Source organism: Scyliorhinus canicula, chromosome 5 (genome assembly GCF_902713615.1).
Source record: "Scyliorhinus canicula chromosome 5, sScyCan1.1, whole genome shotgun sequence".
NCBI lineage: Eukaryota > Metazoa > Chordata > Chondrichthyes > Carcharhiniformes > Scyliorhinidae > Scyliorhinus > Scyliorhinus canicula.
Genome location: NC_052150.1, coordinates 213,722,728 through 213,741,362, shown reverse-complemented (window position 1 = coordinate 213,741,362; position 18,635 = coordinate 213,722,728). Strand labels below are relative to the sequence as shown.

General features: G+C 47.5%; 1 protein-coding gene across 3 annotated transcripts in view; it reads right to left on the bottom strand.

Moving 5' to 3' along the window:
- obscnb (obscurin, cytoskeletal calmodulin and titin-interacting RhoGEF b) overlaps window positions 1–18,635 on the bottom strand; it is an 896,193-nt gene that overhangs the window by 592,367 nt on the left and 285,191 nt on the right. For 2 of the 3 annotated variants that reach the window (XM_038798456.1, XM_038798458.1), the window contains exons 28-29: window positions 14,081–14,347; window positions 13,038–13,304 (exon numbers count right to left, since the gene is read on the bottom strand). In XM_038798456.1, coding sequence (XP_038654384.1) covers window positions 13,038–13,304; window positions 14,081–14,347 — 534 coding nt within the window. Of the gene's footprint in view, window positions 1–8,046; window positions 8,320–13,037; window positions 13,305–14,080; window positions 14,348–18,635 lie in introns of all 3 variants that reach the window. The other variant, XM_038798455.1, reaches the window with a different exon arrangement.

Sequence of the window (18,635 nt, the reverse complement as noted above, 5' to 3'; positions counted from 1 at the left end):
CTCCCTCGCCTCCTGTACCCCCGGTTCCACCCCAACCCCGAAGATCGCAAGTCCCCATCCTGGCTTGACCCTGGACCCCACCACTCTCGACACCGTCCCTGCCACCCCCTTCCAGAACTCCTCCAGTGCCGGACATGTCCAAAACATATGTGCATGATTCGCAGGGCTTCCCGAACATCTAATACACCTGTCTTCACCCCCGAAAAACCGACTCATCCTTGTCCCCGTCATGTGGGCTCTATGCAGTACCTTAAATTGAATGAGACTTAGTCGCGCACATGACGACGACGAGTTAACCCTCTCCAGGGCGTCTGCCCATGTCCCGTCCTCTATCTGTTCCCCCAGCTCTAACTCCCACTTATCTTTCAGCTCCTCTACTGGTACCTCCTCCACCTCCTGCATAATCTTATAGATGTCCGAGATCTTCCCCTCCCCGACCCAGACCCCTGATAGCACCCTATCACTCACCCCCCTGTCGGGGAGCGCGGGGAACCCCGCTACCTGTCGTCTGGCAAATGCCTTCACTTGGAGGTACCTGAACGTGTTCCCCGGGGGGAGCCCAAATTTCTCCTCCAGCTCTCCCAGGCTCGCAAACCTCCCCTCTATAAACAAGTCCCTCAGTTGTCTAATACCCGCCCTCTGCCAGCTCTGGAATCCCCCTCCTGTGTTTCCCGGCGCAAATCTGTGGTTCCCTCTTAGTGGTGCCCCTATCAGACCTCCCACTTCCCCCCTGTGTCGCCTCCACTGCCCCCAGATCTTGAGGGTGGCCGCCACCACCGGGCTCGTGGTATACCTCGTGGGAGGGAGCGGCCATGGTGCCGTTACCAGTGCCCCTAAGCTTATGTTGCCGCAGGACGCCCTCTCCATGCGCTTCCAGGCTGCCCCCTCCCCTTCCATCATCCACTTTCGTACCATCGATGTATTTGCCGCCCAGTAATATCCGGAAAGGTTGGGTAACGCCAGCCCTCCACTATCCCTACTCCGCTCCAAAAAGACCCTTCTAACTCTCGGGGTGCCATGTGCCCACACATACCCCATGATACTACTCGTTACCTTCTTGAAAAAGGCCCTGGGGAGGAAGATGGGCAGACACTGGAACAAAAACAAGAACCTCGGGAGGACCGTCATTTTAACTGACTGCACCCTCCCTGCTAGCGACAGCGGCACCATGTCCCACCTCTTAAACTCCTCCTCCATCTGCTCCACCAGTCTGGAAAAGTTCAACTTGTGTAGGGTCCCCCAGTTCTTTGCCACCTGCACCCCCAAATACCTAAAACTTTTAACTGCTCTTTTGAAGGGGAGCCTCCCAATTCCCTCCCCTTGGTCTCCCGGGTGTATTACAAAGACCTCACTTTTCCCCAGATTTAATTTATATCCCGAAAAGTCCCCGAACTCCGCTAGTATCCCCATTACCTCCGGCATTCCCCCCTCCGGGTCTGCCACATACAACAACAAATCATCCGCATAGAGCGAGACCCGATGTTCCTCCCCTCCCCTTGTCAGTCCTCTCCACCCCCCTGAACCCCTCAGTGCCATCGCCAACGGCTCAATCGCTAATGCAAAGAGTAAGGGAGATAGGGGACATCCCTGCCTAGTACCTCGATGGAGCCCAAAATATTCTGACCTCCTCCCGTTTGTTACCACACTTGCCATCGGAGCTGAATAGAGCAGTTTTACCCACTTGATAAATCCCTCCCCAAACCCAAACCTTTCCAACGTCTCCCACAAGTATTCCCACTCCACCCTGTCAAATGCCTTCTCCGCGTCCAGCGCTACCACTATCTCCGCCTCCCCTTCCACTGCTGGCATCATAATCACATTTAACAATCTCCGAACATTTGTGTTAAGTTGGCGTCCCTTCACGAACCCCGTCTGGTCTTCATGGACTACCCCTGGCACACAGTCCTCTATCCTGGTTGCCAGGACCTTTGCTAACAGCTTGGCATCTACATTTAAGAGGGAGATAGGCCTGTAGGACCCGCACTGGACCGGGTCCTTGTCCCGCTTCAAAATCAAGGAGATCAGGGCCTGCGACATTGTTGGAGGCAGAACCCCCCCCTCGCGCGCCTCATTGAAGGCTCGCACCAGCACTGGACCCACCAAGTCCACAAATTTCCTGTAAAACTCCACCGGGAACCCATCCGGCCCCGGCGCCTTCCCCGCCTGCATCTGGCCTATCCCTTTAATTAGCTCCTGCAGCTCTATCGGCGCCCCCAACCCTTCCACCAGCTCCTCCTGTACCTTTGGGAACCCCAATTTGTCGAGAAAGTTCTTCATTCCCCCTCTCCTCTTCGGCGGTTCAGACCTATACAATTCCCTATAGAAGTCCCTAAAGACCCTATTCACCTCTTGCCCCTTCTGCACTACATCCCCACCCCTCTCTCTCACTCCCCCAATCTCTCTGGCTGCATCTCGCTTACGAAGCTGGTGTGCCAGCATCCTGCTCGCCTTTTCCCCGTACTCATACGCCGCACCCTGCGCCCTTCTCCACTGCATTTCCGCCTTCCTAGTGGTCAGTAGGTCGAACCTGGCCTGCAAGCTACGCCGCTCCCTTAATAGCCCCTCCTCTGGCGCCGCCGCATATTTCCTATCTACTTCTAGGAGCTCCCCCACCAGCCTCTCCCTTTCCTGCCTCTCCTTCCTCTCTCTGTGTGCCCTTATGGAGATCAGCTCTCCTCTAATCACTGCTTTCAAGGCCTCCCAGACCGTCCCCACCTGCACCTCACCTGTGTCATTCGTACCCAGATAGTTCTCAATGCCCGTTCTCACCCTTCTGCACACCTCTTCGTCCGCCAACAGCCCTACATCCAGGCGCCACAACGGGCGTTGGTCCCGCGCCTCCCCCATGTCCACGTCCACCCAATGTGGTGCATGGTCCGATATCGCAATGGCCGAGTACTCCGTGTCCTGCACTCTCGGTATCAGCCCCCTGTTCAATACGAAAAAATCGATCCTAGAGTACACTCTGTGGACGTGGGAGAAAAAAGAATACTCCCTCGCCCTAGGCCTACCAAATCTCCATGGGTCTACCCCTCCCATCTGCTCCATGAACCCCCTTAACACCTCTGCCGCTGCCGGCCTCCTATTCGTCCTGGAACTCGATCTATCCAGCCCAGGGTCTAACACCGTATTAAAGTCCCCTCCCATGATCAGGCCCCCTGCCTCCAGTCCCGGGATGAGGCCCAGCAGGCGCCTCATAAAACCCGCGTCGTCCCAGTTCGGGGCATACACATTTACCAGTACCACACTCTCTCCCTGCAGCCTACCCCTCACCATCACGTACCTGCCCTCCTTGTCTGCCACCACCTCTGCCGCCACAAACGACACTCTCTTTCCCACCAAAATCGCCACCCCCCGGTTCTTGATATCCAAGCCTGAGTGGAACACCTGTCCCACCCACCCCCTTCTCAGGCGGACCTGATCTGCTACCCTCAAATGAGTCTCCTGCAGCATTGCTACATCAGCCTTCAGTCCCTTCAGGTGTGAGAAGACCCTTGATCTTTTGACCGGCCCATTCAGCCCCCTTACGTTCCACGTGATCAATCGGGTCGCAGAGCGACCCGTCCCTACTCCCTGTCGATTAGCCATGTCTTGTCCCTTGCTCGCCCCGGGTCATCCCTTCTTTTCTGACCCGCTTCCCATAGCGATGGCCCCCCCCCCCCCCCCACCCCCCCCGGCTCTCCCCTTCTCGTCCCTGGTCTTTCTAGCAGCAACCCGGTGTCCCCCCCCAGTCCCCCCCCCTTCCCCCCCCCCCCCCCCCCGGCTAGGACCCCTCCTAGCCGCGATGTACCCCACATCGTACTCCCGAGAGTCAGCTGGTCTCCGCTGACCCGGCTGCTCCTGCCACATTCCGACTCCTCCCGGTTCACCCCATCTGCGCCCGTGAAAGATCCCCTTAAAACCCCCGAGAAAGACCCGCATAATCAACCCGCTCCCCCCCGTCCCGTCTCCCCAACTTAACGATATAAATACAAATACCCAATGGCAACTAAATACATAAATACTTAACTACATACTTAAATAACAAAATAATTAACTAACTATCAACTAACCGCGTGCCCAACCATCACCCTCCATCAAACAGTATAAATAACCGCAGATAACCATAACCCGAAAAGAAAAAAAAAAGAACCAAAAAACCCCCCCAAGCACCCAAAGAAAAAGGGTAAGAGGGGTAAATAACTAAGGGAAATTGGAAACGGGAAAAAACACCCCATAAGAAGCCAACGACCCACAATAGAGATTTCAACAGTACAAATATACAGAAACACCCAACAACTCGAAACCTTCAAATATTCAGAAAAGTCAACCGTTCGAGAAAAAACACCCCAAACACTCCACGAAACTGTTACCCAGTTCCGACCTGGCCTGAAAAAGAAAAGGGCCACTTGCACAATCAAGAGTCCCCCGGCGGCTACGACCGCCGGTGCTCCCAGGTTTTAGTTCGTGTCCAACTTTTCCTCTTGTACAAAGGTCCAGGCCTCCTCTGGGGACTCGAAATAATGATGTTGGTCCTTGTAGGTGACCCACAAGCGCGCCGGTTGCAACATTCCAAATTTGATCTTTTTCGCGTGTAGCACCGCCTTTGTCCGGTTGTACCGGGCCCGCCGCTTTGCCACCTCCGCACTCCAGTCCTGGTACACCCTTACCGTCGAGTTCTGCCACTTGCTGCTTTTCTCCCTTTTAGCCCACCTCAGGACTTTCTCTCGATCACTTAGCCGCTGGAACCGCACCAGCACCGCCCTCGGGGGCTCGTTTGCCCTAGGCCTCCTGGCCATGACCCGGTATGCCTCTTCCAATTCCAGGGGCGCCGGACCGGCCCCTTCCCCCATCAGGGAGCTCAACATCTCCGCCACATATCCCGGGAGATCCGACCCCTCCAGGCCTTCTTCCAGGCCCAGGATCCTCAAATTTTTCCTCCTCATCCGAGTGTCCAGCTCCTCGAAGCGGCTCTGCCACTTCGTGTGGAGTGCCTCGTGCACCTCCACCTTTGCCCCGATGACTGTGGCCTCCTCCTCCCTCGCGGCCATCTCCTGCTGCAGATCTTTAATCGACGCCTCTTGGATCGCCTGGGCTCCCACCAACCTGGTGGCCGTCGCGTTCATGGACTCTAAGAGTTCCACTTTCATCTCCGTGAAAAAACGGAGGAGAGCGGCCTGCTGCTCCTCCGCCCATTTCTTCCACTCCTCCGGTGCACCGCCGGCCGCCATTTTGATTTTCTTCCCCCGCTTTTTTTGGGGAGCTGCTGCCGTTTTTCTTGCCGCTCCACTCCGGGTACCGACCATAAAATCGGTCTAGTTCTCCTCAGGGGACCTTCCCCCACCGGGATTCGTTTTTTCAGCGCCGTTGGGGCCCTCCAATTGGCCCAAAAACACCTTTGTTGCAGGAGCTTCCAAATGTGCGGCTTAGCTAGTCATAGCCGCAACCGGAAGTCCCCGTCCCTTAGTCATCTTGAGTGCACAAGCAGTTTATTTATTTAATAAGAGAAGCTGCTGGTAAATGTCTCTGTGCAAATTGTTATAATTGTACATCATTGCAATTAATTTCTCTGACACTGAAAAACAGTTCGGTTTGACCATGATTCACTCATGTTGCATATTCCATAAGACAGGGAGAGAAATTCTACACCTCTCGACACCGCAAACACGAACCAGACTCTGGCGGAATTGGTTGTCTGACCAAAATCGAGGTCCGCACCCCGCACAAATTGAATGATAGTCGCAATAATGAGACTTACGCACTGTGCTGGTGTGGGAATGTAAACCCGGCATTTACATTCATTTAAATGTAATTAGCGTGTTTAACCCACTATGCTCCAGGCCTCTGCGATGCTCCACGATCTTAGGCGGAAGTCACGCAGGCGCGGTTTACTACAGGTGTTTACAAATGGATACCATGACTGCTGAAGGGCAGAGAGAAGGTAAGTAAAGTTTAAAAAACTGTAAAAAATTGTACCATTTGGTAGGGGTTTGCTGCCAGGGCCAGGGGGAATAGTGGGGAGCGACTAGGTGAGAGGTGTGTGGATTCGGCGCATCTCCCTCGGGATCAGGGTTGCCTGTCTTAGACCGCCACTGTTGCAGACCATGATTTAAATGTTCCCATTTGGTAATAGTTACAGGCCCCTGGCTGATCACTCTGCTAACTGCTCACTGTATCCTGTAAATGTTCAGTAAGAAGTCTTACAACACCAGGTTAAAGTCCAACAGGTTTGTTTCGAATCACTAGCTTTCGGAGCACAGCTCCTTCCTCAGGTGAATGAAGAGGTGGGCTCCAGAAACATGCATATAGACAAAGTCGAAGATGCAAGACGATACATTGAATCTGAGTTTTTGCAGGTAATTAAGTCTTTACAGGTCCAAACAGAGCAACTGGAGAGAGGGATAATCACAGGTTAAAGAGGTGTGAATTGTCTCAAGCCAAGACAGTTGGTAGGATTTCGCAAGCCTAGGCCAGATGGTGGGGGGGTGAATGTAATGCAACATGAATCCAAGGTCCCGGTTGAGGCCGTACTCATGTGTACGGAACAACTTGGCTATAAGTTTCTGCTCGACGATTCTGCGTTGTCGCATGTCCTGAAGGCCTCCTTGGAGGACGCTTACCCGGAGATCAGAGGCTGAATGCCCTTGACTGCTGGAGTGTTCCCCAACTGGAAGGGACCATTCCTGCCTGGCAATTGTTACGTGAGGACCGGATGAACGGCAGGAATGTTCCCTTCCGGTTACTGGGATTGGGCAGCCCTCCAATCGGCCGCTCCTCGGGAATTCCTACCTCCACTTGATCTGCTGCAGCATGTGTGACGTGCACACTAGAAGGTGACCCAGGAACCTCTTCACTAAAATGCACCACCAAGGTGACAGTCTCTGCAATGGTGAAGAGTGCAGGTTAATGTATTACCGAGAAGTCAGTGTCATCCCCGGACAGTTCCTCCGGGATGTGCTGGGATTGTGGCTGGGAGCGAGGAAACACAGGCAGGATGGCCTGGTCTATTGGTCATTCTACAAGATGAAAGGCAGGGCCTATGGTGAGCACTTGGGAAGAAGTTGTCTTGGGGAGAAGGGTAACTTGCTTGCTATGGAGACATAATTTTGCATTAGGGGTTCACTTGGTTGTCACATGCTGACCTCCGTCTCGGAGATAGCCCTCTCCTGCATTTCCCTGTAAATTGCCATTGCCTGATGCTCGGCGAGGGTAGGTGCCCAGAGGTCCACAACGCCACCTCCAGTCTGTTCCCACTCCCTTTTGTTCTAGGGATCACATGAAGGACATAGTGAGACCCATGGAGGTGAGTTCCACGGGGGGGGGGGGGGGGGGGGGGGGGGGTCTGTAGCTGATGGCATATGTGCGCAAGGCACCTGGCAAGAGAGGACAATACAAGTGTTGGAATTTGGTACAGGGTGGTGTATAAAGGAGATACAGGCAGACGAGTTTTGATTGGCTTCGAGGGGAGTGGGGGGGGTGCCAGGGGTGCAGAGATGGTGGCTCACCCGAGCTGCCCGAAGAAGGTCGTTCATCTTCCTGCAGTACTGCGTGCCAGTCCATCAGGTGAGTCTTACTGCACTCACTGCCTCTGCCACCTCTGCCCAGGCCCAGTTGACGACCGTGGTCTTTAACCTCGTCCCTCCTTGGGGAAGAGGGTATCCCACCTCTGCTTTGTCGCATCCAACATTTGGTCAAACTCCTCATCTGCAAATCAGGGGACAGCTCTTTGTGGAGCCATTTTCTTGTCTGGAATGAGAGCATGTGGGGAGTGGAATGCTTATAAGCAGCTGCTCCTTGTCAAGCCAATTCCAACCCCAGCGAATCTGACGCTGGCAGGAATGAGGGCTGCTGTAGATTCAAGTGGGCAGAGTGCTGAACCATTAGCATGTCATGAATTGCACGAGAAATAGCCCCCACCCTCCACCCCCAGCGAGAATGCATAATGCACACAATTTAGTCCCAGCGCCAACACTTAGTCCCCCAAACGGAGAATTTCACCCAGAATGTCTCACACTTTTGGGTAACTCCATTGGTGTTGTTTTAATATTTTTTAAAGATAAAGTTTACCTTTCACGGTCAAGGCAGCAGAGGTTTTCTTATCGCCAGCTTCAAATGTTATATTGCCAGAGTCTTTCACTGAAAGTTTCTTAACTGTTAAAACGTGATAGCCATTCTTTAGTGATTTAATTTCGTTCACGTCATTGCTGTGTAGAGGTGTTTTATCCAGGAACCACTGAATGTTGCTATAATCCGTTGGTGAAATTTTGCATTTAAATGTTGCTGATTCACCTTCAAATACTTCAACTTCTTCAAGGTCTTCAACTATTCGAACTTTCTGACCTGTAATTAGTACATATGAATTGTATACTTTTTTCCTTTATCAGGCCATCAACTGGGGGAGCAACTTCGAACTCTTCTTTTCAGGATCTAGGCGTATATCTAGCCAGATTGGTGAGTTGAAGTTCATCTCTCTTTGACGTTATTAGTTAAATGAGTTCAGTGCAGGTTTCAATCAACATGAGTACACAACACAACATAATCCTCAAGTGGAGTTAGCTGAAATTTAATGTGTCTGCATGCAGTTTGTTATTTGACAGATAGCATCCCCTCACATGAAATATTACTGGAGACATTTTAACTCAGCTAAAATAGACTCAAAGTGGGTGTAAAGATATGTTTATACATAGCCTGTATTGGCTATGTATAAACCCTGTTGATTGGCACAATCAATTTTGAACATCTTGTTCTCGTGATGGTGCGTGGAATAATTGGGCTGGCCCAATATAAGCTTCTGGTGGTCAACCTGCACATCATAAAGATGAGGTGAAGCCAGTTTGTGTGTATTAGAAAGCAAGACCATATTTTCAGAAAGTAGTCTGGAAGCTAAAATAGAGAAGTAATAAGGAGGAGAACTGTCTTTTCTTGGCACATGGAAGAGGATGCCCTGCCATTGTACTTGGCAGGCTTAGTCCAAATGTAGTGTGGAAAGATGTTCAAAGGCTGCTATAGTAACATTTTCATCTGTAGAGCTGTTGTCATTGACAACTCAGCCCTTCACCAATTTACTGTAACAGCATCAATGAAAACTGACTTTTCTGCTTCAGTTTGTTCTTTTCCAATCATTGGAATATCCTTCAGTGCCTCTCCGCCTGCTGTATCTCCAAGTTCTGCACATCCATTACTCTATAATAATCATTCTTGCACACACCCGATGCATCTGGTCTGTAGTATCAGACAAATTATTCTACCCTCAGGTAGATTCTTAGAACTACTTAGCCTTCCACTTACTAACAGACTCACTTCTATCACTCAGGGCAAACTAGGGCACAATTCTAAGTTACGGATCCTTGCAGAAGGGGCACTGTCCTTTCAATGCTGTCATCAGCTACCCTAGATGGTCAGAAAAATGCCATTGTTGTTGCAAAAGGAAACATAAGGAGAAAAACTTCTTCCTATGCTATAATGCTTGGCCTGATAATCTTTAATTGCCTATATCACATATATGTGCCCTCATTCAGTCCGTATCACAGTCTGATACTTCATTGAATAAAAATACCCCACCTATATTTGTAATTATATTCCATTGCCTCAAGGCTAGATCAGGAAAGTTACATGGACACTTTTCCTGACAAGGAAGACATTGGTTAACTGTGAGAAGCATATACGTACAGAGGACTGAAAGATTCAGTAAATATCCTTAAATACATTCTGACGCAAGAAAGCTCAGGGCTATAGTGATTTTCAGTGACAAAGCTAAACAGCCAACTGCACCAAGGTAATCTTGCAGAAGGCTGCAAAGGCCTGTCCTGAGAAGAGGAGCCTCATGGATTGCACCTTGCGCAAATCCAAGGAACTCACCGGGCTTGCATATCCCAAGGGCTGGATAAAGACTTGCTCAAAGAGTCCTACTCACCTATTGTCTCGTAAAAGGCCCAGTTGCTTCTCCTGGTCACCTAACAGCCTGATGTTAATGTTACTGTTCCTCTTCATGCAACCAAATCAAAGTACCAAGGATGTCACCCATCATAAGTTATGTGCACTTGAGAGTGTGTAAACAGAACAAGTCTTCACTCTAAATACTCCTAAGGAAATTCAACAAGAAATAGCAAGCTGATTCCTGCACTTGGCAGGACTTCTGTCTTTGCACGTATTTTCAAAACTCTTGCCAGCTTCCAGCCTGCAGCTTAAACATCTAAAGAACTGCCCATTGAGCTGATGGTAGTAAGTCTGCATGCAGTTTGTTATTTGACAGAGATAGCATCCCCTCACATGAAATATTACTGGAGACATTTTAACTCAGCTAAAATAGACTCAAAGTGGGTGTAAAGACAACACCCTTTAGTGTCAGTGTGATTTTTCTTTTCAGTCCTATCCCGTTCAAACTGGGGGCAGGGATTTAAGTTCATTAATTTCCTCTCATTCAATCGTTTTGTATGAATCAAAATTGCATCAATGAAAAACATATTAAGCAGCTAAAATTCTGAAGGAAAGAGGGAGCAATTTGATGTGCAGTAGACATTGGCCAGACAGCAGTTAGCTAGAGCAGCACACCCACCTAGTATCTGTGGGATGTTTGAACCATTTTGCTAATTGAGGATGGGTTAAATTTGACATGCCAGCTGCCCATGTATTTCTAACGTTGATAGGCAACTCATTTTTTCAGTAACTTTCAACAATTGGTTTGCCTGGCTTTGGCTATGTCATTGTGGACTTGCAGATCTTTCTTGCAGGTCCTTCAGAATGTTAGCTGCTTAACATGTTTTCCATACATGCAATACTGATTCATACAAAAAGTTTGAGACAGACAAAATAAATAATTTTAAAACCCTTCTTCTAACTTGAACAGGATTAATAAGGGGATCAGGGGTTATGGGGAGAAGGAAAGAGAATGGGGCTGAGAAAAATATCAGCCATGATTTAATGGCAGAGCAGACTCGATGGGCCGAGTGGCTTAATTCGGCTCCTATGTCTTATGGTCTTAATTGTACTGGGGTCCTACCTATGCCATAATATCCTGAATAGCCTATAACTATGAGACTTCTGTTTGTTTGCCGCAGGAGCCTCAGTTGCCTACTTCAGTCCAAAATGGGAGAATGCACAAAGACAGTAGTAAGATTTCCCCTAGGATTTTGGAATTGCCATCATCTCATTCTCAGAAAAAAACAGGGAAGTAGAGGCACAAAATCAAGCCCAGAGTTTCAAAATTAGTGCTATAGCCTTGTTACCTTACATCACACACAACCATTTTACAAAGACAAAGACAGCTTGATTAGATCAAAAGAGATGAGAATTAAAATTAGATACAAGTAAACAACATAACTCAGAAACAACAGAAAGTAAAGAATTAGATTATTTGTTGAATACAAACATCTACCATTTACTCAGGAATTGTCAATAAATGTTAATATGATGTATTAAGAATTACAGATATATTATTTGCTTTAAGGTAAATACCAAATGTCACATTTTTAAAATGTTATAATCTGATGTTTCCTTTGTTGTACCAGTGTCAAAGAGTTCACATTCCTTTTACACAAGAAGCAGTACTGACTTATCTACATATAAATTGATCCATTGAATATAACCATGAATTTAAGCACTGCAGTGCAGACAAATATCATGGGAATGAACAAATCAATTCATTCAGGGCAAGAGAAGCATATATATTAGACAATGAAACTAAAGTGCTCATAAATAATAGATGATTAAAACTGCATAATTGGTCCATTAGTTTAAAAAGTTTTACTTTATTCCTGTAGAAACTTTTAGGAAAGAGCATCTTTTTGTTTATAAAAGCATAGTAAAATAATTCCATCTGTATTGGGAAACCTTCATGTCAGTCAATCAGCAAAGCAAAAAACATATTCAGCTTTTCGAGAATCAATTGAATGAATGCATCCAGAAATCATGAATAATGAATTCTCTTGCATTTATAATTATAGATTTAACTGTCGTAGTCAAACAAAAGTCTTACAACACCAGGTTAAAGTCCAACATGTTTGTTTCAAACGCTAGCTTTAGGAGCACTGCTCCTTCCTCAGGTGAATGAAGAGGTATGTTCCAGAAACACATATATAGACAAATTCAAAGATGCCAGACAATGCTTAGAATGCGAGCATTTGCAGGACAGTTGGTAGGATTTTGCAAGCCCAGGCCAGATGGTGGGGAATGAATGTAATGCGACATGAATCCCAGGTCCCGGTTGAGGCCGCACGCTATAAGTTTCTGCTCAGCGATTCTGCGTTGTCGCGCGTCCTGAAGGCCGTTCTCCAAGGCGGCCTTCAGGACGCGCAACAACGCAGAATCGCAGAACAGAAACTTAGAGCCAAGTTCCGCACACATGAGTACAGCCTCAACCGGGACCTGGGATTCATGTCGCATTACATCCAGCCCCCACCATCTGGTCTGGGCTTGCAAAATCCTACCAACTGTCCTGCCTTGAGACAATTCACACCTCTTTAACCTGGGGTTACCACTATCTCTGGATCTGTCAAGACTGAATTACTTGCAAATGCTCGCATTCTAAGCATTTTCTGGCATCTTTGAATTTGTCTATATATATGTTTCTGGAACATGCCTCTTCATTCACCTGAGGAAGGAGCAGTGCTCCGAAAGCTAGTGTTTGAAATGAACATGTTGGACTTTAACCTGGTGTTGTAAGACTTCTTACTGTGCTCACCCCAGTCCAACGGCGGCATCTCTACATCGTAGTCAAACAAAATTATGAAGATGTACATGGATTAATGTGAATGTCAGCTATTTACCATCAGCAAAATTGCAATGTGATTTATAAATATCCTTAAATATTAATTAACAGCAATACATTTTTTCTCTCCTATATGTTTATTTGCTCTTGAGAATTATGAAATAATGAGTTAAAACTGAACAGTGTACAGCAGCCAATAAAGTAGTTCCATATGGTTGATATGAGCACCTGTACTCCTTGTATGGATCACGAAAAACAGCCGCTATCACAAAATAAATCATAAAATCAGAGTTTACACTATATGCTGTAACTGCAAACACACAAAAAATTATGCAATAGAAATGATTCAGACCTGTAACTGTTAGGTGAGCTCTTGAGTGTGCATTACCAATGTCACATGTGTAGTGGTCACTGTCGCTCTTCTCCAGCTGATTAATCGTAAGGCTCAGTAAAATGCCATCCTGATTCAATTCATACTTCTTGTTTGGCTTGATTTCTGCCATCCCTTTTCTCCAGACAACTTTGCTTGCTGGCTGTTCTGTTTCACATTCAAAAACTGCAGTTCCTTTTTCTTCAGTTTTTATGTCATGCAACTCCTTGATAAATCTGTTTACTACCTCTGGAACAAATGTAAAATTGTAAGTAATATATTTACCAATAAATTAATTTAATGTTGTATTCCAAAATAATGGTGTATAGTTCACTGATGTATATACAGGGTGATTCAATAGTCAAGCACTCCTAGCAGGAACGACAATGACATACAGCTCATTTTAGGAAACTGCTGAAACAGACTGTAAAGCTTTTAAAACTCACTTTCTACTTTCAGTCGCAGATCACAAAATCGTCCCTACAGTGGAACTTCCTGACTCCAATGATGTTGAAACTATCCTAAACTAATCTTTGCACTCCTCGATGTGTCTTATTCTTTTCCATTTCAGCTCCTCTTATCTACCTAGGTAGTCAGGCAAGTAACCAATGCCTGTCATCTACCAAACCTTTCTGTAGCTGATCGATGGAAAATAGAAGTTGACCTTCCTACCAATCTTCTCTCTCTGATGGTACAGAATTCCCTTACCTGCTGTTTTAAACCTTAACTCAATGATCCAATTCAAATTCTCCAGTCTCTACCTCGCAATTCAGAACTGTAAATGATCATCCCAGTACAATGAATGCTGGGCTGCAATTCCAACCATGACTCTAATTTATAAGAATGGGGATTTAAACATTCAAAAATAACATTAAATACATAATCAGTGGATCATGACTCATGACATTTATTTGCAATGTCCTATCCACATATAGGTCATATTATTCTATTAAGACAAAGTTATATGCACATGTTGCTATTGACAATAGCAGAGGGAAATAAAGAAACTAAATGTGTGTTTTTACCATTAACAATAACAGTCGCTGTGGTCTTAGAAGTCCCTGTTTTGCAAGTATACTCTCCACAGTCCTTTGTAGTGGCTTGATGGATTATTAACTTGTTTACAGTTCCTTGCTGAGATATTTCATATTTATTACTCTTTCTAATTCTTTTGTCCTCCTTAAACCACTTCACTGAAGAATCAGTCTTGGAGGTTTCGCAGCTCAGTACAATCTCTTCACCTACTGTTGCCACTAAGTTCTCAAGTTGCTTTGTGATTTCTGCTGGTTTTTCTGAAACACAAAAATTCACATTGACACTTTCATCGCTTGCAGTATAGGACTTTATTGAAATATTGTCATGTGAAAGTACCTTTAAGAACTCGGTGTTTATCAAATAGCTGTAGTGGATATACCTTTAAGAAATGGGTGTTTATCAAATAGCTGCAGTGATGTCAGAGTATGGGTGGAGCTGGGCTGGCTGTCTTTCACTTTCATTTTTGAGCAGGCAGCTACAGCTTTTCTTAGTTTCATTTTCAGGGCTGGATAGCTGCAGGCAAAGCAAGCAGCTGCATAATGATCTCTCTCTACAAGCTACAGACTGTCTTCAGCTCATCGGAGGATTTCAAAGTAATACCAGTTTCTGTAGAGAATTTAAACCTGCTGTCTTTCTGTAAAAAGGGTCTTTTGAACTTATGGATGTTGTTAGGAAAGTTATGAAGGGTTACTTATAGAATATTGTATCTGTGGGGATTATTGGTGTTGATAGTTGTTAAGATGTTTACTGTCGGTTTATAAAATGTTAACTGGGTTCATAAATAAATATGGCTTTGTTTTAAAAGTACTTTAGATCTATGTTACATCACACCTGTAAAGTCGGCCCTAGTGCTCCCCATAACCACAATCTATTAAAAGTTATGGGTCAGGGGTTCACCTCTAAACTCTAAACCCTAGCCTATAACAATATCAAATGCAGTGGCTTAAAGGTAGAGCAGAGGAGAGAAAAGAAAATACAGAATTCTTGCTGAGTTCTTTTCTGTGTCCCTCAGCAGTTTGCTCGAGCAGTATGAATGGTTATTCATGAAAAGATTATCCCCTCTCATTCCTGGTCTTGTGTACTTTGGCGTGTCCAGAAAGGTAGCATATAATAATTTGGAAAGTAGCGATCAGTAAACTTAAAAAAAATTAGCCTATCTTAAATGATCTATAGACTTCTGGGCCGGGATTCTCCTTTACCCGGCGGGGTGAGGGGTCCCGGCGTGATGGAGTGGCGTGAACCACTCCGGTGTCGGGCCGCCCCAAAGGTGCGGACCATGGCGAAGGCGGAAGGAAAAGAGTGCCCCCACAGCACAGATCGTGGGCCAGGCCACCGTGGGGGCACGCCCAGGGCCAGATCGCCCAGCGCCCCCCCCCCCCCCCCCCCCCCCCCAGAGCCCGCCCACGCCGCCTGCTCCCGCCGGTCAGGTAGGTGGTTTGATTTCTGCCGGCGGGAGAGGCTTGACAGCGGCGGGACTTCAGCCCATCATGGGAAATCCCCCGCCGAATCTCTGGTGGCAGAGAATTCGGGATACGTAGGGGGCGGGATTGACGCCGGCCCCCGCCGATTCTCCGACACGGCGGGGGGTCGGAGAATCCCGTCCCTGATCCTTCATTCTAATGAAGCTAAATTGTTGCGATAACTCAAGGTAAAGTTATTATTTGGCAATACTCCATAAGAATAGTATGAATAGAACTCAAATCAAACAATTGAAACCATGGACTGCTCAAGTTTCAACCCCCCACTAATCTTGCTAAACGACAACAATTCCAAGTTGACGTTAAGTGAGCAACTATCGGGGCTGTTTAGCACCGGGCTAAATCGCTGGCTTTGAAAACAGACCAAGGCAGGCCAGCAGCACGGTTCGATTTCCGTATCAGCCTCCCCAAACAGGTGCCAGAATGTGGTGACTAGGGGCTTTTCACAGTAACTTCATTTGAAGCCTACTTGTGACAATAAGCGATTTTCATTTTTTCATTTCATATAGGGTGGCACAGTGATTAGCATTGTTGCCTACGGCGCTGAGGTCCCGGCTTCGAATCCCAGCCTGGGTCACTGTCCGTGTGAAGTTTGCACATTCTCCCTATGTCTGCGTTGGTTTAGCCCCCAGAACCCAAATGATGTGCAGGATAGGTGGACTGGCCAAACTAAATTGCCCCTTAATTGGAAAAAAATAATTGGGTACTCTAAATTTATATTTAAAAAGTGAGCAACTATAAAAGCGTATTTTTCTCACCTGGAAAAGCGCTACAGCTTTCCAGGACCATGGTAAATTATGGTGTAATTTGGTGTCCGCTTGCGCAACAGTAATGCATATGTTTTCAAACAGCTAGCACAAATAAGTATTTTTGTATCTGTTTTTGAAGTGGATTATAACTCTAAACTGTTTGGGGCTATCCCAGATCAGGATATAATCACCCTCTCAATAATCATCCCCACTTGAGGTTAAAACAGCCACCTCCCGCAGGTACTCGTTGTGGACCTGAGTAAGTGAACTACTTCTATCTCAAGGCAGATGATCACCAAGGAAGATGACCTCCTTCCAGGTAACTTTTTTTTTAAATTACCAGCTAGGTTATAATTATAAGGATATCACAACAGTCCAGGGGTCTCTCTTCAGAAATTATGGGCTGAATTCTCCGGTCGCCGACGTCGAATTCGCGTTCGGCGATCGGCCGGAGAATCAATGTTCGCGCCAATTTAGGAGTATGTCGCACACCGTATCGACGGCCTCAGGACATTGCCATAGGCCCTCCCCATGGTGCTTCCTCCTCCAATCCGCCAAGTTCCTGGAGGCATGGGTCTCTCATGCTATTATTTGTTGGAAATTTGGGGAGAGCCAATCCTCAAGAAGGGACATTGGCATGGGCTGGGGGCACTGTTGGAGGGTGGTCCGGGTGTCGCGAGATGTCCAAAGAATGGGCACTCATTGACAGGGCAAGTCTGCGCGCGGCCGGCACCATGTTGCACGGTACGACAGCTGCAGGCCGCCGCAATGCGCATGTGCGACCACGAACCCAGCAATTCTCCAGCTGTATCGGCAGTTAGAGCCGGGTGCTCTACACTGCCTGCCTCTAGCCCCCCACCAAACGGAGAATCGGTGGCCGTTTTGCGCCAAATTTGCGGTTGGAAAATGCCGCCGTTCCCACGCCGGTGGCAGGTCATAGCCTGAAAATCGGAAAATCTAACCCAATATCTCCCCACTCTGGAAAATACAAAAGAGTTGCATACAGTTAAAGTTGCATACAGAATACTATGTGGGACATTGGGAAGATTTACCAGGCCCATTCGCAGCGGGCGCAAATCCCATTATGGCTGTGGAGTCATGCATGAGGACCAAAGCATAATTTGCTCGGGGTAGATCTCAGAAAGAGATTTTCCCCACTGTGACGTAATCAGCATGAAACTAGTTATCATCAATTAGAATGAAAATGGGACTTCCGGTGGCGGCCATGGAGGAGTAGGTCGCACATTTGATAGCTTCCGCCTGTAACGGACTTTTGGACCTTTTCCCCCCGTTTTTCTTTGGACTTTATGGGATAAATCGGTGAAGAATGAGACAGTAAGGAGAATTCCCCCTCCGGTGTATGGAGAATTGGACCAGAAGTGGCCATGTGAGACGACAAAATCCTATAAGGGAGACGAAAGTAGAGCTGGTAACACGGGGCAGCATGGCGGGGCAGCAAAGGCGTGTTGGAGACGACACATTGGTCAACGGAGCAGCTGGTGAAGTTTTTCGACGATTGCTTCGCCAAGCTGAAGAAGGGCACGCTGGACCAGATTAAGGCTTCGATTGATCAAGTGGTTCAGAATCAGGAAACCCACGGGAGAGCGATCCAGGAGGTGGAACAAAGTTGTCTGAGCACGAGGAGTATATAACCATGCTGGAAAACAAGGTACAGTAAGAAGTCTTACAACACCAGGTTAAAGTCCAACAGGTTTGTTTCAAACACGAGCTTTCGGAGCACGGCTCCTTCTTCAGGTGAAGAAGGAGCCGTGCTCCGAAAGCTCGTGTTTGAAACAAACCTGTTGGACTTTAACCTGGTGTTGTAAGACTTCTTACTGTGCTCACCCCAGTCCAACGCCGGCATCTCCACATCATGGAAAACAAGGTGGGGATGATGAATGACTGCCAGAAAAGAATGCAGGAGAAGCTGGAGGACCTGGAGAATAGATCCAGGAGGCAGAATCTCAAAGTTAGCGGCCTCCCTGAAGGCAGTGAGGGATCGGATGCGAGGGCTCATGTGACAGACATGTTGGAGAAGTTGATGGGGGCTGGGGCATTCCCTCGGCCCCTGGAATTGGACAGTGCCCTCGCGAGGAAGCCCCGAGCGAACGAGCCACCTCGGGCCATGGTGGTATGTTTTCATCGTTTCATGGACAAGGAACATGTTTTGAGGTGGGCCAAGAAAGAACGGAGCAGCAAGTGGAAGGGAGAACTGTAAGTTGCTCATCTATCAGGACCTGGGAACGGATTTGGCCAAGAAGCGAGCTGGGTTCAATAGGGCAAAATCGGCCCTCTTCAAGAAGGGGGTGAAGTTCGGG